Genomic DNA, 19,013 nt, shown 5'->3' with positions numbered 1-19,013 from the left:
GCGCAGCTCCGCCACTCTGCCCAGCATGGATGGGGTAGGTGAGGGGAGGCAGTGCAACAATCTGAGCAGTGCTAAGTGTTTAAATTAATGAAATAAAATTTCCTTGAGATTCTGTCAGCTTTTTTTTAAAAAAAAGCACAAGGTATTTGTGCCGCACAAAGCAACTACCGTCCATTGCTCAAGTTAAGCTTATATTTCTTTCTGCTCTGTAGTTTTCTAGTATATTTGTGTTCCTAACCACCTTTCTCTTAGAATTTTGTATCATGCTTTTATATTATTGTATCTAGGCAGCTGACATTTCTGTTTCTTTTCTCTTCTGCTATTTTTGTTTGTGTGTTAGTTTGTCAGTCAGAAAGAGTATTGTATATTGTAATTGAAATTGTATATGTTAGTTTCCATACATTAAGTGGATTTTATTTGCATCTTGTCACAAGTTCTTAGGTAGGCTTCCTGCATTCTGTCAACTTAACATACTTCTGACTCTGAGCTAGCTCTGTGCCCCAGATCAATGAGGGTATTAAACTTCTAAAGTATAAAATATAATGGTATATCTTCTGCTGCCTATCCATGGTGACTGGAAACTCCAGGTTGCTGAAGTCTCTGTAGGTCTTGTGGGACAGATGATGCTCTGGATCAAGGAAGAAATCTTAAAGACAGCACACATACGCCAGCCGTAGGTGATTAAATAATGTAGAGTGAGACAAAGTGGTAGAGATATCTTTTATTGGATCAATGTGTACTGGTGAAAGACACAAGCTTTTGGGCTATGTAGCACTCTTCTTCCAGTCTGGGAATGGTAATAAGGCCATGAGTACACTACTACTTACATTGGCAAACTTATGTTGCTCACGAGTGTGAAAAACAAACCCAAGTGAAATAAATTATGCTAGCATACGTGATAGCACGCACAGTGCTATGTCAATGGGAAGCAGGAAAGCTCCCATCATCTTAGAGCAGCTACATGGGAACATCTGACAGAAGTGTAGCTGCATTGGTACTGCTGTGCTGCTGTAAACTATCTAGTGCAGACATGTCCTAAGACGTTCACAGCTAAATACAAGAATAAACAGATAGATTAGCATAAATAGCATATATTTTAAGGTGTCACGTAAGATGAAGTGGCCCATTAACAACCAATTCATAACTTTGCTAGACACTGACAATCATGGCATTAGTAAAAACAACAACGGGTCCTGTGGCACATTCAAAACTAACAAATTTATTTGGGCATAAGTTTTTGTGGGCTGGAACCCACTTGTGATGAAATGTATTTGTTAATCTTTAAAGTGCCACAAGATTCCTTGTTGTTTTGTTTTTGCAGACAAAGACTAATAGGGCTATCCTTCTGGTCTTATACGAGACATGGATTTACGGTTCATTGTGACAATCTGTAACTTGTTAACCCTCCTTTTTATCCTATGACTACAGGAGTGTTAATGGGTCACTTCACTTTGAGTGGTTCTTTAGAACATGTGCTACTTACTGATTCTAAATTTGATCTTGTATCTTGTATCTAGCTGTGACACGTGCAGTAGTTTTCCCAGACTAGAAGAAGAGCTCTATGTGGCTAGAAAGGTTGTCTTTCTCACCACCAGAAGGTAGCCCAATAAAAAATATTACCTGTCCCATGTTGTTTCTCTAATGTCCTGGGACCCATGTGACTACAATAATCCAGGGATGACTCTCTTATACGGCTGACACTTTGATGTTGAAACATTTGCAGAGGTTCTTTGTCGGTAACTATATGTCTGCCAAAATATACTGCAAGTACCAGCTCTCATGCCAGAGATTCTTCTGACTTTGAGTAGGAGACACTGAGGCTGGGTATACACTGCCGTGACATTACTCTGAACAGAGAAAGAGCTAAGTAGAAAAGACTACATCCAGCTGCAGGAGTGCCAACACATTTGTGTAACCACCTTCTCTCAAGACACCAGCATACCACAGTGAAGGAGTAGTGGCGAATGCCCAGGCATTTCCTCTTTTGCAATTCAAATAAGGCTTCTTTTCTATTTCTACAGCCACCTTCTCTCCTTCACATGCAGAATGGCAAGCATCTTTGCCAGGTTGCTATGTCAACCATCCTTGCTGTGCATGCAGAGTGCCTAACAGTGGTTGATATGGCAACCCCTTTCAGAACATGCACCCGAGTATGTGACAGACACTTTGGAGAAGGCACTTTTGGTTGCTCAGCCTGTTGGCAAACAGTAGGACAGCAGCCGGAGGCAGAGCATGTTCACAAAACCATACAGTGAGGACAAATGAAGACATTCACCACTAGCTGTGAGCAAATCCTGAGGTGAGGGAGCCAAGGTAAAACTGCAGCCTCCCTCTCCCATACTTGACTGTAAAAGCATATTAGGCTATGTCTAGATTACAGCGATTTGTCAACGGAAGATTTTGTTTGAAGATGTCCACCAACAAAACTTATGTCAACAAATTGCAGCCAAGTTGCCAAGAGGATCAAAAGAGCAATCCACTCTGTCCACAGAGAGTGGCCAAACTGCCCAGCTGGTCTCTCAACAAAACAGCCAACCAGAAGCCCAGCAGACAGGGCTGCCTGGTGTCCTGGAAGCCCTGACTGTCGACAGAAGGCCTCTGGAATGTCCAAACTGGCTTTCTGTTGACCGATCTCTGTTGACAAAGGTGTTCTGCCTCATGGGCAGTGGGTAAGACTGTAGACAAAAGTGCTGCATTCTGTTGATTTACTGTTGACAGAATACCTTGGGAATTTGGACAGTCCCCAGGTTTTGTTGACAAAATGCCAGATTTGTTGACAAAACCATCTAGCGTAGACAGCCATAGGGATAAGGGCAGCTTTGATTGTTACCATAGAGTATTGGTGAACATAAGCTACCATGGTCTACAAGATTATAACCAACATTTCAATTGTGTGCCTTAAACATATAGGCCGTGTCTACACGAGCCAAAAACTTCGACATGGCCATGCAAACGGCCATGTCAAAGTTTACTAATGAAGCGCTGAAATATATATTCAGCGCTTCATTAGCATGCGGGCAGCCACGGCACTTCAAAATTAATGTGGCTCGCCACCATGCAGCTCATCCCGACGGGGCTCCTTTTCAAAAGGACCCTGCCTACTTTGAAGTCCCCTTATTCCTATGAGCAGATGGGAATAAGGGGACTTAGAAGTAGCTGGGATCCTTTCAAAAAGGAGCCCCGTTGGGACGAGCCACGCGGCTGTGAGCCGCATCAATTTGGAAGTGCTGCGGCTGCGCGCATGCTAACAAAGCGCTGAATATGTATTTCAGCACTTCATTAGTAAACTTCGAAATGGCCATTTTCATGGCCATTTCAAGGTTTTTGGCTAGTGTAGACATGACCATAATGGCCATGACAAACCTCTCTTCACACATGCACTGCAAGTAGAAAAGAAACTTTCTCAATATGAAATGTGTTGGAAACATTCTCTGTCTCTGCGTCAAGTTATTTATCAGATGCTGCATATTTATATCCTCCCTCCACATGCAGCAGAAGGAGACTGACACTTTTTTCTATGAAAAATGTAGATTCAGGTCAACCGAACTATTCCAGGCGTTCATGTCATATTCAACAAATTGGTTTGGATTGGGCAAGTGGGGGGAGGGTTCCCTGAAAAAACTCTGAAAAAAGATTTTGATGTTTAGTTTCAATATTTTCAAAAGGAAATTTGTTGATATTTTACTATGATGAAAACTTTATTTTGATATGTGATTTGCCTCCATTATTTAAGAATAACACGTTAAAACCATGAAATAAATAAATTAAATGTTTTGTTTGACCTCAAACAATTTTTCCCAATGGTTTTGCTCACTGAAAAAGTGTGTGTGTGTGTGTGTGTGTGTGTGTGTGTGTGTACTATATATATGAAAAAAATGTCTTCAATGTTTTCGGTATGGCCAGTGAACCAAAATATCAGTTATTCATACAGTTATTCACACAGCTCTAATCAAAAGAAGATGAAAAGGAAAAAAAGTAAATCTTGTAACAAAGTTCCAAAAATAAGATGCTTTCTTGAGAGCATTTAGAATCAGCATTTTTAAGGTATCTGGTGTTCCAAATGCCTTAATCACACAGTGCTTCAGTGTTTGATGTTCACAGGACTTGTGCAATTCAGTTTATCTGTAATGTGCTAGACAGAGGACAATGTTTGCATTACCAGTGTTTAGGGACAGTGCCTTGAGCAAGGCCAGAGTTCAACATTTGAGGGCTAGAAGCTTGCTCAGCACAAAAGTGTGGAGATGATAGAAATGCCTGTGAGTGTGTGCACAGACCTTTCCATACCTTACTGAGGCAGCAGACATTATAAGATTAAATTTTCAGAAGTGCCTGAAGTGACTGAAGAACTTAACTTTTATTAGCTTTCAGTGGGATTTAGGTACTTTGAAATTTTTACTCTTTGACATTAATCAAGATTGCTTAGGATTGTATATCTTGGTAACAGAGCAGTATTTTAACCAGGAAGGACAGTACTCTTACTACAATGAATATGTACGTTTCCATCCCGTCTTTATTTTGCTGTTAAGCATCCTATAGATTCATTGTACATTAAGTTGGTACTCTCTTCGTAAGGACATGGCCAACAAGCCTAACATTGCTGGAAAACTTCTTATGATTCATTGAGGTAGAAGTGGGTTTTTAACTCCACCAGGATATTGTCGTATGGGATGGAAAGGGACTCTTTAGGAGGAAAAGGAAACCAAGGTCTGTAAGAGAGAGTGGCTCCAGCTGGGAACTGACATGAACAGCCAAACTTCGGGAGAAAGCTAACTGTGAGGTTCGTGTTATATTGGTATTGTTGTTAAAAATACCCTAAAGCCAAACCCCAGAGTACATTTGAACTATGCATTGAGCGTATGTATTCTCAGAGCAGAAGGCATGCTCACAAAATGTTCATACCATCTGTTACTCTGAAGGCATTCTGTCTTTAGGGAAAGCCACGTGCTATGGCATGACCTCTGAGGGCTACCTCATGCTCAAAGTACTAAATGGTGTGAATTTTCATTCTTACAATGTTTATATTAAGAAATAATTACGCATATTATTTGAGAACTGTTCAGTACTGCACAGAAAATGGAGTAGACCAGGTACCTTTCTCAAGAAGCTTACACTGTCATGAGACCAAAACCAAAATAGATTTAAGTTAGCAGAATGCTGTGATTGTCCCTGAATACAGTATTGTCTTTTCCTGCTTAAGATATAAGTTCCTTCATGTTGGAACCCTATTTTTCTTTTTCTCTCTTCTCACTGTTAAATAACAAAAATAACTATGTGAAAGGTCATTACAGTATCTCCTATGTATTGGGAGCAGGGGCAGACTGTGGTAATCACATAATTATGCACAAGGATACTGTGGGTGAATGCTGAGTTTTTCAGAGCTGACTAGTATCTATTTAACTGAAACCTTATTACAGCAAATGCTGAAATACGCTTATAAACGTCTTGAATCCCTCCAGTGTGCCTAGTAGGATATGAAAAGTCAGAATCATGTTTTCAAAGTACAGAATGCAAGAATTTAGCTCCCACTAGCTTTAATGGGAATCATGTCATTCAGTCACTGATAAATGCTTTAAAAATAGGCCCTTTACTCTACAATAGCCATATCGGAGGTATGGGGAGACTACTACATGGATTATCCTATGTTACTCTATCCTATGAATGTTATGTGGGTCCATCAAAAATAAACTGTTCCCAGCAGTCAGGGGTAATTCCATTTCCCTGCAGGTCAAAAAAAGCAATTGATGTGTATGCACATTAAAGTATAACTCAAAGACAAGCTTTTGTATTTCAAGAAGGTATAAATCAAACCTCGGGGTTGTCATAACAAACATTTTAATAAATCATTTCAAAATATTAATAGGCATAGTAATATTATACTCTATCGTGATTACAAACTGTAATACTCTTTTAACAATAATTTGAAAAAAATATACCATTTTCTACAATTAAAGGCCAGTTTCATAACATCCTCCATGTATAGTACACTAAAATGAACTGTAAAATGTAATTGCAACTTTCATGGTGTTACTTCTATGATACATATTGTTAATATTATTTTTGACAGGGATATCATTATATATTTATTTTTTATTTGTTTCTCATTTTATGGAGCACTGAAGGTGAAGACAAAAATACCTATTCTTTAATAGGAAATCAGTTTTCTATTTATACTTAGTATTATGATACATTAGTAGATTTGTAACTATAGTAGGTTTCAAATAGCTGAAAATGAAAATCACAATAAATAATATAGTTGTAATTTCTACAGATGTGTTCAGCCTATACATAGATGCACCATTTGGGGAATACTTATTTAATTACCTTAGGCACCTGTAGCATATATAAGGATATACTGTATTTTGTAAGACAGTATTATATTCACTTATTCACCTGTGTTGGAGATAACGAACAACACATACAAAGAGCATTGACCTATTCTATTCTGTTCCAGTCTATTCTATTCACATTTTTGCATGGTCCTTTTCACTGAAGTAGCAGAATAACTTCTAGAGGTAATGGGATCGTCATCTGTCATTTCTGCTTCTTTTGTTCTCCCTTCTCCTCAATAAAAACTTTTATTTTTAAAGTGTATTAAGTCTTCCCATAGTATGTGTTTATATGAGCAAAAGCAAGGACAAAGCAGTGTACCTTGCACTGAAACAAAAAGGTGGTAAGGTTTGCTGATGCATGTAATCCCTGTGGAGTGAATTCCTGCAGTCTTGGGCTTGTCTGCCTCCTCCGCAGCCAAGTTTTACCCTTTCAGTGAACAGTTCTACTGTGCCTAAGGATGGGAGCTACCAGCTGCAGTTCTCACCTTGGAGCTTTGGGCAGTCCTTTAAAGGCAGGGTGGCGGAACCCATTGAATGTCTTGAAGGTAATTGCTGAGCCCTTTGAAGTCGGGAAGTCAACATCATGGTTTGATGTGCTTATGGAATCCAGTGCTAGTGCAGAGAATGCAGGCTGCTTCTTACTGTACTAGCTGGCATTTTCTGAGGCTGACAGCTTCATGGACTATAAAAATAATAGTCCAGCCAAAAGGTGACAAAAACTGAGGCTAAACTGGAAAGGGATACAGTGTAGATGACACAACATGTTACATGCATCATGTCTCCGTGAAGCAATTCAGGAGCTCTTCTAAACTGCAGGGTGAACTGACCGGCTGTGCTTGTGAGCTCGGGGCCAGACTGAAGGGTCTTAAGGGCCAGATGTGGCCCAGAGCCACAGTTTGGTTCCCTCTGTTTTAGGTGTGCATTTTAAAATACTATGTGTCCACTCAGTGTCTTCTGACATTGGACATCTGAGGCAAAGTAAATGCTGTGCTAACTTTATTATTAATAGAAACAAGATTTAATTAAGCCACAACTGATAGAGAATGTAATTGTTCTTATTCATCAACATCAGAACACCAGGAGGTTCTCCTGATTCACTAATAGAAGCCATGCATGTGCCATGAGAACAGCATGCACTATTTCCCTTGATGAGTGATGGTGATTAGTCCCCACTAAGAAAAGCTTTTCAACCAAAAAAAGTATCAGTTTATTCTGAACAGTCATGTCAGATTTGGGTTTAAAAGCATGAATTGCACTCTCAGTTACACAAGGGCCTCTTTCCTACTACCGTTTGGTTTCTTTGTTTTAAAAGCTCTTAGTTTCTAAAAAGAGAACAATTTACTTATTGATTATAATTCTGTATTTGCCAAGAAATTAAAATTAGTTTCTTAAAGCAAGATTTCTTGCTTCATTAAAAAGAATGATTCAGTCAATAAAAATCCGAAGGACTCAAAGTTGAAGCAGATTAATGGTTTTGTTTGATTCTGAGGAGAAATGTTTAAGTCTAATTGGAATACTGCATAGGACTGATGCCTGAAACTAGGATTTCTCAGCATGAAACCCTTTCCCAAGAATGGACATACAGGCCGCCACCAGCCCTAACAGATTTACATAAGATGAATTGATGAAAATTCCCAGCCACCCTGAGAGAAGCAAGCCTGAGAGGTTTTGTATCAACAGCTTGCTAAAGCATATATAGATGGCTGGTGGCTCACACACCTGCAGTTCACTGTTTATATTTTTGTTTGGAAATTACACTAACTGCTCCATGCTACCTGGATATTTTGCTGTTTAAAGAACTTGCGTATTATTGCAAAGCAATGTTTTAATAGGCAATGTTTGTGTTTCTATTGTAGATATAGAAACAATATTATAAGATCTCAACACAAATTTTTGGTTTCACCTTAAATAACTAATTTGGTTTCCATGCAAGGAGTTTTGAGGGTAAAGGATCCTAAAAAGGACATGTCATCAAATTTTAAAATCAATGGAAAAGATGACAATTTGAAGATTTGTTTTCCTTTTGTATGACCAGGAGATTCTTAGTATGAAATTCATTTTTACTCCAATTATTTTGCTAGTCTATGAAATATCAATATGAAGTTTTATGGTTTTTGTATAATATACTAGATCACTGGATTTCAACCCTTTTTCATTTGCAGACACCTAAAAATTGTGCAGTAGAGTTGCGGACTCCCTAGAGGTCTGTGTACCACAGGTTGAAAACCAAGATTCTACAGTAATGACAACAGTTTACTGATCCCTCTAGACTGGCAATTTTTTCCTATCTGTGTCTGTTTCACAACTGTAAAATGGGAACTATAGCAATATTTACTTATTAATTAGTTACACGCCTCACAAAACATCCTTCACCACACTCTTATTATGAAACTATCACACAATTTATGGAGGTAATTTGTATGAGAAAAAAAGAGAGAGAGAGCAAGACATCAAAACGAGTTGAATTTCATGGTGGTTTTGAAATACACATTTAAACTTACTTAAAACCATTTCTGAGTTCTTTAATGTTATTTAAAGCTTTCATGGTTTAATCTGCTGTTCTGCATGGTAAATGTAACTCAAAATGTAGCTAGAAATTTAGAACAAGGAACAATGAGGGTGTTAAATGATTGTCAGTAAGAATGCATTTTTTATACAAGGTGTCATCAAATACATAAAAATTTGTTTTCTCGCTAATGCATTATTGACTTTCTTATCAAACATTGACTATATGTTTTCTTTTCTTCACCATTTCCCCACCAGGATTATACCTTAACCATGTATTTTCAGCAATACTGGAGAGATAAGAGGCTAGCCTATGCTGGGATACCTCTCAATCTTACACTTGATAATCGAGTGGCAGATCAACTGTGGGTGCCAGACACTTACTTCTTAAATGACAAGAAGTCATTTGTGCATGGAGTTACAGTAAAAAATCGAATGATTCGCCTCCATCCAGATGGAACAGTGCTGTATGGCCTCAGGTCTGTACTTTGTGATGAAGATTTCATGGCCATTGTTTTGTATTGTTGATATTTGTTTCCTGGTGCAAGATTACACAATGCACCATATTATGTAACCTTCACGTTAACCCTGAAAGATTCATGTAGAAAATAAATGACATACTCAGTGTTTCTTTATTTTGCCACCAGTGTCTTCAGCCAGCTTTTACCTTTTTATAGGGTGTCACTGTAACTGGAAACCTCTTTAACTGCAAAAAGTTGAAAGGCAACCACTAACTGCAAACCTAAATATTTAATTCAAAGAATGGGGTCAGTGAGGTTTAATTTGGGTGCTGAGATCATCTTTTGATGTACAACTATTTGTTAGTAGAAGAATGAACTCAGGAAAAGTGAAGTCTGCAACAGTAAAACATTAATGTTTTTAACTTCTAGATTTTATGTTTACCCTGGAATTGTAAAGGGGCTTGAAAGGACCCTGCTTTCAGGCCTGCTGATGGAGGCAGGAAGCCAAAAGAGGCCACAGCCCAGGGACCCAGCCAATTTAAAAGGGCCACTGCCCCAGTAGTGGCAGACAGGAACTCACTGGCCCCTCTTAAACTGTGCAGGCGGACCACACGGAGGAGCCTTTCTTGGGGAAGGCTAACCCTGGATCCATTCCTTCCTCCCACATCCTCCCTCCCCTGACGAGAATCATGAGACCCATTCTGCCCCCTTCCACCTACCCAGAAGCCCCTAGCACTCAGCCCACCCCAGTTAGAGGAGTCTTGGGCTGGCTTCAGGCCCTCCTTGCCCAAAGAAGCCCCAAATCCCCATCCCAGACAGAGAAGTCCTGGGCCAGTCTCAGCCCCTCAACCCAGAGAAATTCTGCTGAACCCACTGTGGCCCTGCCTTCCCTCTCTCCATAGGGTTGTGAGCTTTCCCATCAGGATGCAGCTGCCATTCACTGCAAAAGCATCCGGCCTCCCGGTTGAGAAACCTGGCCACCCTATGGCCCAGTCTGCTCTGGGGAAAAGTGTCTCTTCAAAGATGCTTCTGATATATTCTGTGCCGTTTCATGGAAGTTGCTGAGCAGTAAATACTTCTGGGTCGGGTCTTAAAAAGGTTGGGGAGACGCAGCTACAGCTGACAGCAAGCTCCACTGTGCACATCAGGGATGGGTTGTGGCAAGGCTGGGGGGTTCTAGGCAGGTTGTGGGGCGGGGCTCTTCCAGTCAGTTGGGGAACAGGGCTGTGACGAGAAAAGGAGGTCCTCTGGTTGAAGGAGAGTGATTGGGGTTTCTCTGGACAGTGAAAGGAAGTGGGGCTTGTGGCTCCAGCCAAGGAAGGAGTGCAGGCAGTCCATTGATTATTCTGTCCCCGAGACCAGAATTGCTATCAACAGTCCTGCCTGCTCTATATCTATTTTAAGTCCCTGTACATTGTCGGAACAGTAAAAAAGGGATTTAGTGACATCAGCCCAGGAAAGTTCAAGTGAAATTATTGAAGGATGGACCTCGCTCCTAATTGGGAATGAATAAGGATGTGGTATATTTCCACCACAACCATGTTAATATTTACAACAGCTTCTGGTTTTATCAGGAGATAAAATTTTATTTGACTTTGGCATAAACTCCTTGCTTCCGAAGCTCCTATTCTGCAGGGAGTAGGGAAGGGCAAGAATGCTTATATAAAGTAAAATCAGCCCCACACTTCATGAAAGTCCAGTGAAGCTGGATACGTGCATATTCAGCATGTGATTACTGCGCTATAAATAACATTCAGTGAAAGGTGAGTTTTGCTTTTGCATGCTACGTATCCTGGTTGCAAATGCTGAAAAGTTATGCAACAAACTGAAATCTTGCTTTTGAAGTCTTCCCTTTTTTGAATTTAAATACCCAGAAAACATAGACGTGAATTTTTTCCTCAAAAATCAGTCTCACAAACAACATAAAATATGTGGATATTAGCAAATTTTAGTTATAAAAATTAAAGCTCAGCATTAATTGGCCCAAAATCATTTCTTTGGTTAATTTAACCTGCTCTTCCATGGAGAGTGAATGCCCATGAACAGGTTAGATTACATGTTCCTTGAATGTATTCATGTTTGAATTTACTCACTGAGAGAAATATGGACTTCAGTGTCAGCTTACAGCTTACATCTTCCTTCATATACGTCACTTTTGCCCAGTTTTTGTTGTGCCTGCAGGAGAGAAGATCCTGAAATTAAATCCTAGCAAAAAGAAAGGGGAAAACGTTCTGAAGTACTTGTCAAAGACTTAACATCCTTCATCAAAGGAATCTAGCATTTCATTGCAAAGGTGGTTTGCAGACTCGTGTTCCATCTAGGCACTCCTGCATCTGTACAGTCAAATGGCAACAGTAGCCAAAAAGGCTTCTCCTCTGCCCTAACAACCACTATCCATGCAGAACAATGGCATTACTAGTTCCACGGTTCAGACTGGATTTCAAAAGCTAATCCATGGCTGTTAAACTCCCTTCAAATTGTCTACAGATGTCAGTGTCAGCAGCACAAAATGTAAAGTGCACATTTCTATGCAGCAACTTTTCTTTAGCAATTCTTCAAACAAAATGTAACAGCATATACAACATCCTGCCTGTTGAATGATTAGCAGATGCAAATTTGTTTGCCCTCAGACAATATGGTGATGGAGCATGTTATAAACATCTAAAGCAAATGAGAGAATTGTTTTGCAAGTCTTTTTAATCTGTGGCTTATTTTTAGTATTTAATACTCAACATTTGAATACCTATGCTGTATCGGTTAGTTATGATTGATCACATATGGAACTTTGCTTCTATTCTGTTCTTTAGTCAGATTAACGTGATTCTTATAAGCAGGAAGGAAGGACATCACAATTAGACACTGGGAGTTACTTAGCCAGTAGGCTCACTGGGGAAGGTGCTGTTTTTTATTTCTTTGTAAAGTACTAAGTACAGAATAAGAACCTTAAGCAACACAAGAATATAAATATAAATAACTATTGTAATAACATTGCAGTTCAGGGAGGCGAGCCAGAAGATAAAAAAACGTAGTGAATTTCTGAAAATTATTAGCCTTTCCTTCCTGTATTGCATGCATGCATAGTGTGTGTATGTGCGTTTGTGTGAAATTCTGATTTTTGTCTAGCTCATATAATTGCTTCTCCACCTTGCTCTGCTAAAGGGATTCTGGGAATCCTGTCATCCTGCTGAGCCAGACAGCATCTCATTTTGTTTTTGTTTTTTTTAAATTCCCTCTCTTTCTTGTGCACATAAACTAGCCTGAGAGAACAAAGTTTCTGTAAGGATGTGTGCAAGGAAAATGAAGTTGTTGAAAGGTCACAAAGACTGTACACAAATGAAACATTACTGCAACAAGTGATATTGTATGTTTGAGTAAATGTGACATCTGCTTATCTTTTTTTCAATACATAGATGTTGAGATCATTTTAAAAGGCATGTCAATGTAATGTGTTGAAGGCAAATACAAATTTGCAAGCTGCATCATTTTTAGTAAATATTCCAGATTTATCCTTTATAAATGTCCCTTTTCCTTTCTGCTTGGCATTTACCAATAAAGACACTAGTGTTTGTGAAACCCTGACACTACCTCTGCATGAATTTAATCCATGCAGATGTCATGGAGCATCTGAAATTAAGTCACCCATTGTTCAATGTAGTAGATATTTTCCATTTAAAATATAATGGGATAACAGCATAATAATCAAAATTACATATTACTGCTTTCTCTTATCATTTTGAATTGGAAATATCAATATTGAATTATATGTAAAATAATTTGATTTCATAAGAGTGACTTTTTAAAGCTTATAATTGTTATAATTGTGTAATTTAGAATGTTCCCGCAGTGATCACAGATAAAATGTTAAGTAATTTTTTCCACCCGAGTGCATTAGTTGGTGCTAGTTTTATGTGTTAAATTGGAGTTGCTAACAATCGTTCTGCAGAGACATTTGCTTCCATAATTAATAATCCTGAGTCTAGCACCTTGCCCGAGGAGCCAGGGGAGTACTGGGCAGATGTCCAATTGAGATAAATCCTTCTAAGCTACAGAGCAGCTGTGGAAGATCGCTTTTAAACTATTCCAGCACACAGGGACATGTGTTAAACCTGTGCCCCTCTCAGGGCAGGCATACCATCAGGCAGCTGGAGGAACATGTAAAGAGAGTCATCTGAAGGAATCCCTCTACTGAACAGCACTTAGGAAAACTTACACAAAAAGAGTGTCCCAGGGTCGATAGTAATGGCAAGAGTCTTGTTTGTTCGTTAAATGATGTTTGACAGCAAAAGAAAAATTCAAATTCAGTTTTTTGTGTACCAATCAACCATTTGTCAATTCTGTGTCTATTAACATCAGAAAACAGTCAATCTGCTTTTAGAACATGGACCTAGTCAAACATAGAAGTTAGTTTAAACATGAACCTCACGTGAAAGCAATATTAAATTGATGATGTTCCTTTACTAAAGGCTAAGACCTCACTTCGGCAAAACACTTATGCGTTTACTTGAACTTAAACACATGTTCAAGTTAATTGATTAATTAGGGCCTAATTGTCTGTATTAATACATTATTTCTTAAAAATTAAGTTCCGGTTCTAAGCCTGCATGTGACTTGTTATGAATGCATGCATGGTTTATTTCAATTGTGATGTATAAAATCATTTGACTGTCATTTTAATATTATTGTACATTGATTGTAAAATATACTACTTTGGGAAACAATGTACATGTTGTACTATCATATTTAAATAAGCATCCCTATTTTGAATATATCCATCCCTTGGCTGCCATGCTTTTTGTTTCTTTATATAAGTTTTGATAAATCATAACCACAGCGAAGTCATGTTGTATGTTACTTAAAAAAGATGATGATGATGATGATGATGATGATGAAGAACTGAACACAAATGTAGCACAGTAAAATAAGTCATCGTGACGTGTAGCAAACTTTAAAAACTTTCCAGTTTAAAGCCAGGTTCTATAATCATAACAAATGTTTGAATAACATTTACACACTGAGCCTCAATGGGATTACTCAAGGGCTGCTCTGACTGAGTAATGCTACTGAAACAAATGGAACTATTCACTTGAGAAAATTCTACTCAGAGTAAGAGATGAAGAATCTGATCTATAATCAATGGCTCCTGTAATTCCATTTGTCTGTCTTCCAGAATTACAACGACTGCAGCTTGTATGATGGACCTAAGAAGATACCCATTAGATGAACAGAACTGTACCCTGGAAATAGAGAGCTGTATGTATATATACAGATACAAACAAACTCCAGTTCAAGTGTGTGGACAGTGTTCCCAAATGCAGCCATAGAACAGTCATTCTGCTGCCTAACAAACATGTGAATTCCTTAACATGACCACCCTTTGGAGTGTTGTTGTTTTTAATTTTATGCAATGTTTAAAATGTGATGGCATTGTTCGTTTCAGGCTGGTATATTGTATTCATAAAAACTGGTGGTGGGAAGTAGAAAGAATAAAACAGTTCACCTCTGCAGACTGATTAGGTAGAGATAATAGCTGGCTGTTTATCTACAACATGAAAAAAAGGCCCATATTTTAATCAGCTTGACTTTGAGTAGAGCAAACACTGGCATACAATTTTCTTTCAATTTAATTTATTATGCATGAATGGCCTTCACGTGAGACCTCCTTGGCTCTCATGTCCACTTGTGATGTTGAGTGTCACTGTGCACACAAGCAGATTCACTCTTACAGATTGTTTTCTATAATTGGAATATTCTGTTATTTTAGGATTGTGCTTCAAGAGCCATTGTTCAATTTATACTGCACAATGGTGAGTGAAGGGAACATCTACATACATGAAATACAGCACATGAAGCTCTCAGTACAGTCACTAAACATTCTTTGTGTAAATTACACTTGGCTTAATCACAGTCCCAGTGCCATAGTGGGAGTTGAGCCATTGAATTCAGTAGGAGTAACAGAAGGCCCCCATTTCTGATATGTTTATTTGTATTGATAAAGCATTCTATCTTTTCCTGTTAAGTAATCTAAAGCGCATTTGACAGCTGAAATCCCACCATTTTTCTAGACAGACTCCTAGGCTATGTCTACACTAGCCCAAAATTTTGAAATGGCCATTTCGAAGTTTACTAACGGAGCGCTGAGATGCATATTCAGCACCTCATTAGAATGCCGGCAGCTGCTGCACTTCGAAATTGAGGCAGCTCGTCGCCATGCAGCTCGTCCAGATGGGGCTCCTTTTTAAAAGGACCCCAGCAACTTTGAAATCCCGTTATTGCTATCTGCCGGTATCTCAGAGCTTCATTAGTAAACTTTGAAATGCCCATTTGCATCGCCATTTCGAAGTTTTGGGCTAGTGTAGACATGGCCCTAAAGTCATTACTGGGAACCACCTCCTGGTTGTATCTATGTTCTGACTGTAAGCTCTCAGATTTCCTTTCATTCGTACCCAGAATTTCATCAAAACTGAGAAACAAAATAAAAAGCTTGCCTCAAATACATGTGAAATTTTTTATCTAATAGAGATAGTCCCTTAAAAGAGGGACTTAGAATGATAATATATTTGAAAACCACCCTTAGGAAACAAAGTAGCATATAACCATTACAGCTAGAAAGCCCTAGTCCACTCTGGAATCATCTGAAATTATACTATAGACTAGATTTTTCATGGTAGAATATAGTAGAGGTTATTTTCTTCCTGATATTTGTGTTTTGTTTGAAGATGGTTACACTACAGATGACATAGAGTTTTATTGGAGAGGTGGAGATAATGCCGTCACAGGCGTAGAGAGAATTGAGCTTCCACAGTTCTCCATTGTGGAATACAGACTGGTGTCAAAGAATGTTGTCTTCGCCACAGGTAAATGTTTCTTTTGTATGCATGTTCAGTGTGTTCACTTCCTAATATTTAATGATTACCTGTTCTATTTATTCCCTCTGGAGCACTTGGCATTGACCACTGTTAGTGTGTTGGTTCTTGCGTGTGTCTATACTTGCATTCCTCTTTCGAAAGAGGTATGCAAATGAGGTAAATCAAAAATGCAAATGAGGTATAAATTTGCATATTTGGCACCTCATTTGTATATTCTAATTTTGAAAGAGCTTTTTTCGAAAGAAGAAAACCAGTGTAGACACTGCTGTTTTGAAAGTAAACACCATCTTTGAAAGAATCCTTCTTCCCATTAAATAAACATGGGAAGAAGATGGGGTTTACTTTCGAAATAGCAGCATCTACACTGGCTTTCTTCCTTCGAAAGAAGCTCTTTTGAAATTAGAATATTAAAATGAGGTACCAGATATGCAAATTTATACATCAATTGCATTTCCGATTTCCCTCATTTGCATGCCTCTTTAGAAAGAGGAATACACATGTAGACGCACCCCTTATGTTGTTATTATTTATCATAATGATAGTGCTGGATACCACATTTTTGTTAAACTATGAGTTACGGATGTTATCTGATAAACCATGGATTATGTAAAAACAAAAAAGCAATCTGTAGCACTTTAAAAGCTAACAATATAGTTTATTAGGTGATGAGCTTTCCTGGACAGACCCACTTCTTCAAATATGAAGAAGTGGTTCTGTTCTGGAAAAGCTCATCGCCTATTAAATTGTTTTGTTAGTTTTAAAGCAACACAGGATTGTTTTTTTGGTTTTTCTGAAGGTACAGACTAACATGGCCACCTCTCTGTGACTATAGATTATGCAGTAATCCATGAAGCAGGAATACTTCTCCCTTTCTTTTTACAGATGAGTCTATGAAAGCCCATGTTGTGTCATACTTAATAGAGAGGCTAAACATCTTTGCAATGGCATAAAAAGCCTTTTACTTTGGGCCATCAGTTAAGGCTTCCATCTAGTTACCTTACAGAAGTATTGGAATGCCATGTTAAAAATAAAAGCTTTATCATCACTGATATACAACCTTTGAAAACAAAAAAGCAGTCCAGTAGCACTTTAAAGACTAACAAAATAATTTATTAGGTGATGAGCTTTTGTGGGACAGACCCACTTCTTCAGATCATCATCATCTAATAAATTATTTTGTTAGTCTTTAAAGTGCTACTGGACTGCTTTTTTTTTCATAGTATATAGACAAGCACGGCTATCTCTGTTGCTATACAACCCTTGAGTGTGCATTTGAATTGTATTTCAATACAGTGGGTTCAGTGTGTTTTATATATTATGTTGCACTAAGATATGTGTCTGAACATACTAGAAAACTGAAGACATCTAGTTTCTAAACATCCAAGGTCTCCTGTAGTCAGGTTTATGGTGTTAATTCTAAGTTCAGAGGTTCCCCTACCACTGAAATGTAGTTTAAATTGACAGAATCTCACAGTATCTCTGTGCCAAGAAAGATAATGAAGCAGGTAATTAAAGAAATCATCTGCAAGCACTTGGAAGGTAGTAAGGTGATAGGGAACAGCCAGCATGGATTTGTAAAGAACAAATTACGTCAAACCAACCTGATACCTTTCTTTGATAGGATAACGAGCCTTGTGGATAGGGGAGAAGCAGTAGATGTGGTATACCTAGACTTAAGTAAAGCATTGGATACAGTCTCGCATGATATTCTTATAAAAAAACTAGGCAAATACAATTTAGATGAGGCTACTGTAAGGTGGGTGCATAACTGGCTGGATAACCGTACCCAGAGAGTAGTTCTTAATGGTTCTCAATCCTGCTGGAAAAGTATAACAATTGGGGTTCTTCAGGGGTCTGTGTTAGGACTGGTTCTGTTCAATATCTTCATCAATGATTTAGATATTGGCATAGAAAGTATGCTTATTAAGTTTGCAGATGATGCCAAGCTGGGAGGGGTTGCAACTGCTTTGGAGGATAGGGTCATAATTCAAAATGATCTGATAAATTGGAGAAATGGTCAGAGGTAAACAGGATGAAGTTTAATAAGAACAAATGCAAAGTGCTCCACTTGGGAAGGAACAATCAGTTTCACACATACAGAATGGGGAAAGACTGTCTAAGAATGACTACAGTAGAAGGGGTTGTAGGTGTTATAGTGGACCACAAGCTAAGCATGAGTGAACAGTGTGATGCTGTTGCAAAAAAAGCAATAGACTTAGACTGCAGCAAGGGAGGTTTAGGTTGGACATTAGGAAAAAGTTTCTAACTGTCAGAGTGGTCAAACGGTGGAATATATTGCCAATGGAGGTTGTGGAATCTCCATCGCTGGAGATATTTAAGAACAGGTTAGATAGATGTCTATTAGGGATGTTTTAGACAGTACTTGGTCCTGCCATTGGGGTAGGGGGCTGGACTCAATGGCCTCTCGAGGTCCCTTCCAGTCCTAGTATTCTATGATTCTATGAAAACTAGATCTCTTATTAAGGTGACAGAAAACTACATGGATTTAAGTGCTTAATATCTTTGAATTCTTCAGTATGAATGGCTTGGACACATAATGATTCCTTGGTGGAGCTGAGACTTCTGCTCTGGAGTTAAAAGCTCTCAGCTCTCTGTTCAGACCATGAAACCATGATGCCTATTACACCTTTCATTTAGCAAAGGAAGCTTATGGTTCATTTGTGGGAATCGCTGAGTACGTGTGCCAAAAGCTGTGTCTACACGTGCACGCTACTTCGAAGTAGCGGCACTAACTTCAAAATAGCGCCCGTGGTGCTATTTCGAAGTTAACTTCGACGTTAGGCGGCGAGACGTCGAAGTCGCTAACCTCATGAGGGGATCGGAATAGCGCC

General features: G+C 38.7%; 1 protein-coding gene across 2 annotated transcripts in view; it reads left to right on the top strand.

The window, feature by feature from the left end:
* The window catches only part of GABRB3 (gamma-aminobutyric acid type A receptor subunit beta3), a 318,628-nt gene that overhangs the window by 265,189 nt on the left and 34,426 nt on the right, over positions 1–19,013 (top strand). For both annotated transcript variants that reach the window (XM_074983286.1, XM_074983287.1), the window contains 3 exons: positions 9,093–9,313; positions 14,463–14,545; positions 16,012–16,149. In XM_074983286.1, coding sequence (XP_074839387.1) covers positions 9,093–9,313; positions 14,463–14,545; positions 16,012–16,149 — 442 coding nt within the window. The remainder of the gene's footprint in view (positions 1–9,092; positions 9,314–14,462; positions 14,546–16,011; positions 16,150–19,013) is intronic.

Source organism: Carettochelys insculpta, chromosome 1 (assembly GCF_033958435.1).
Source record: "Carettochelys insculpta isolate YL-2023 chromosome 1, ASM3395843v1, whole genome shotgun sequence".
Taxonomy (NCBI): domain Eukaryota; kingdom Metazoa; phylum Chordata; order Testudines; family Carettochelyidae; genus Carettochelys; species Carettochelys insculpta.
This window is presented reverse-complemented; position numbering and strand designations above follow the sequence as displayed.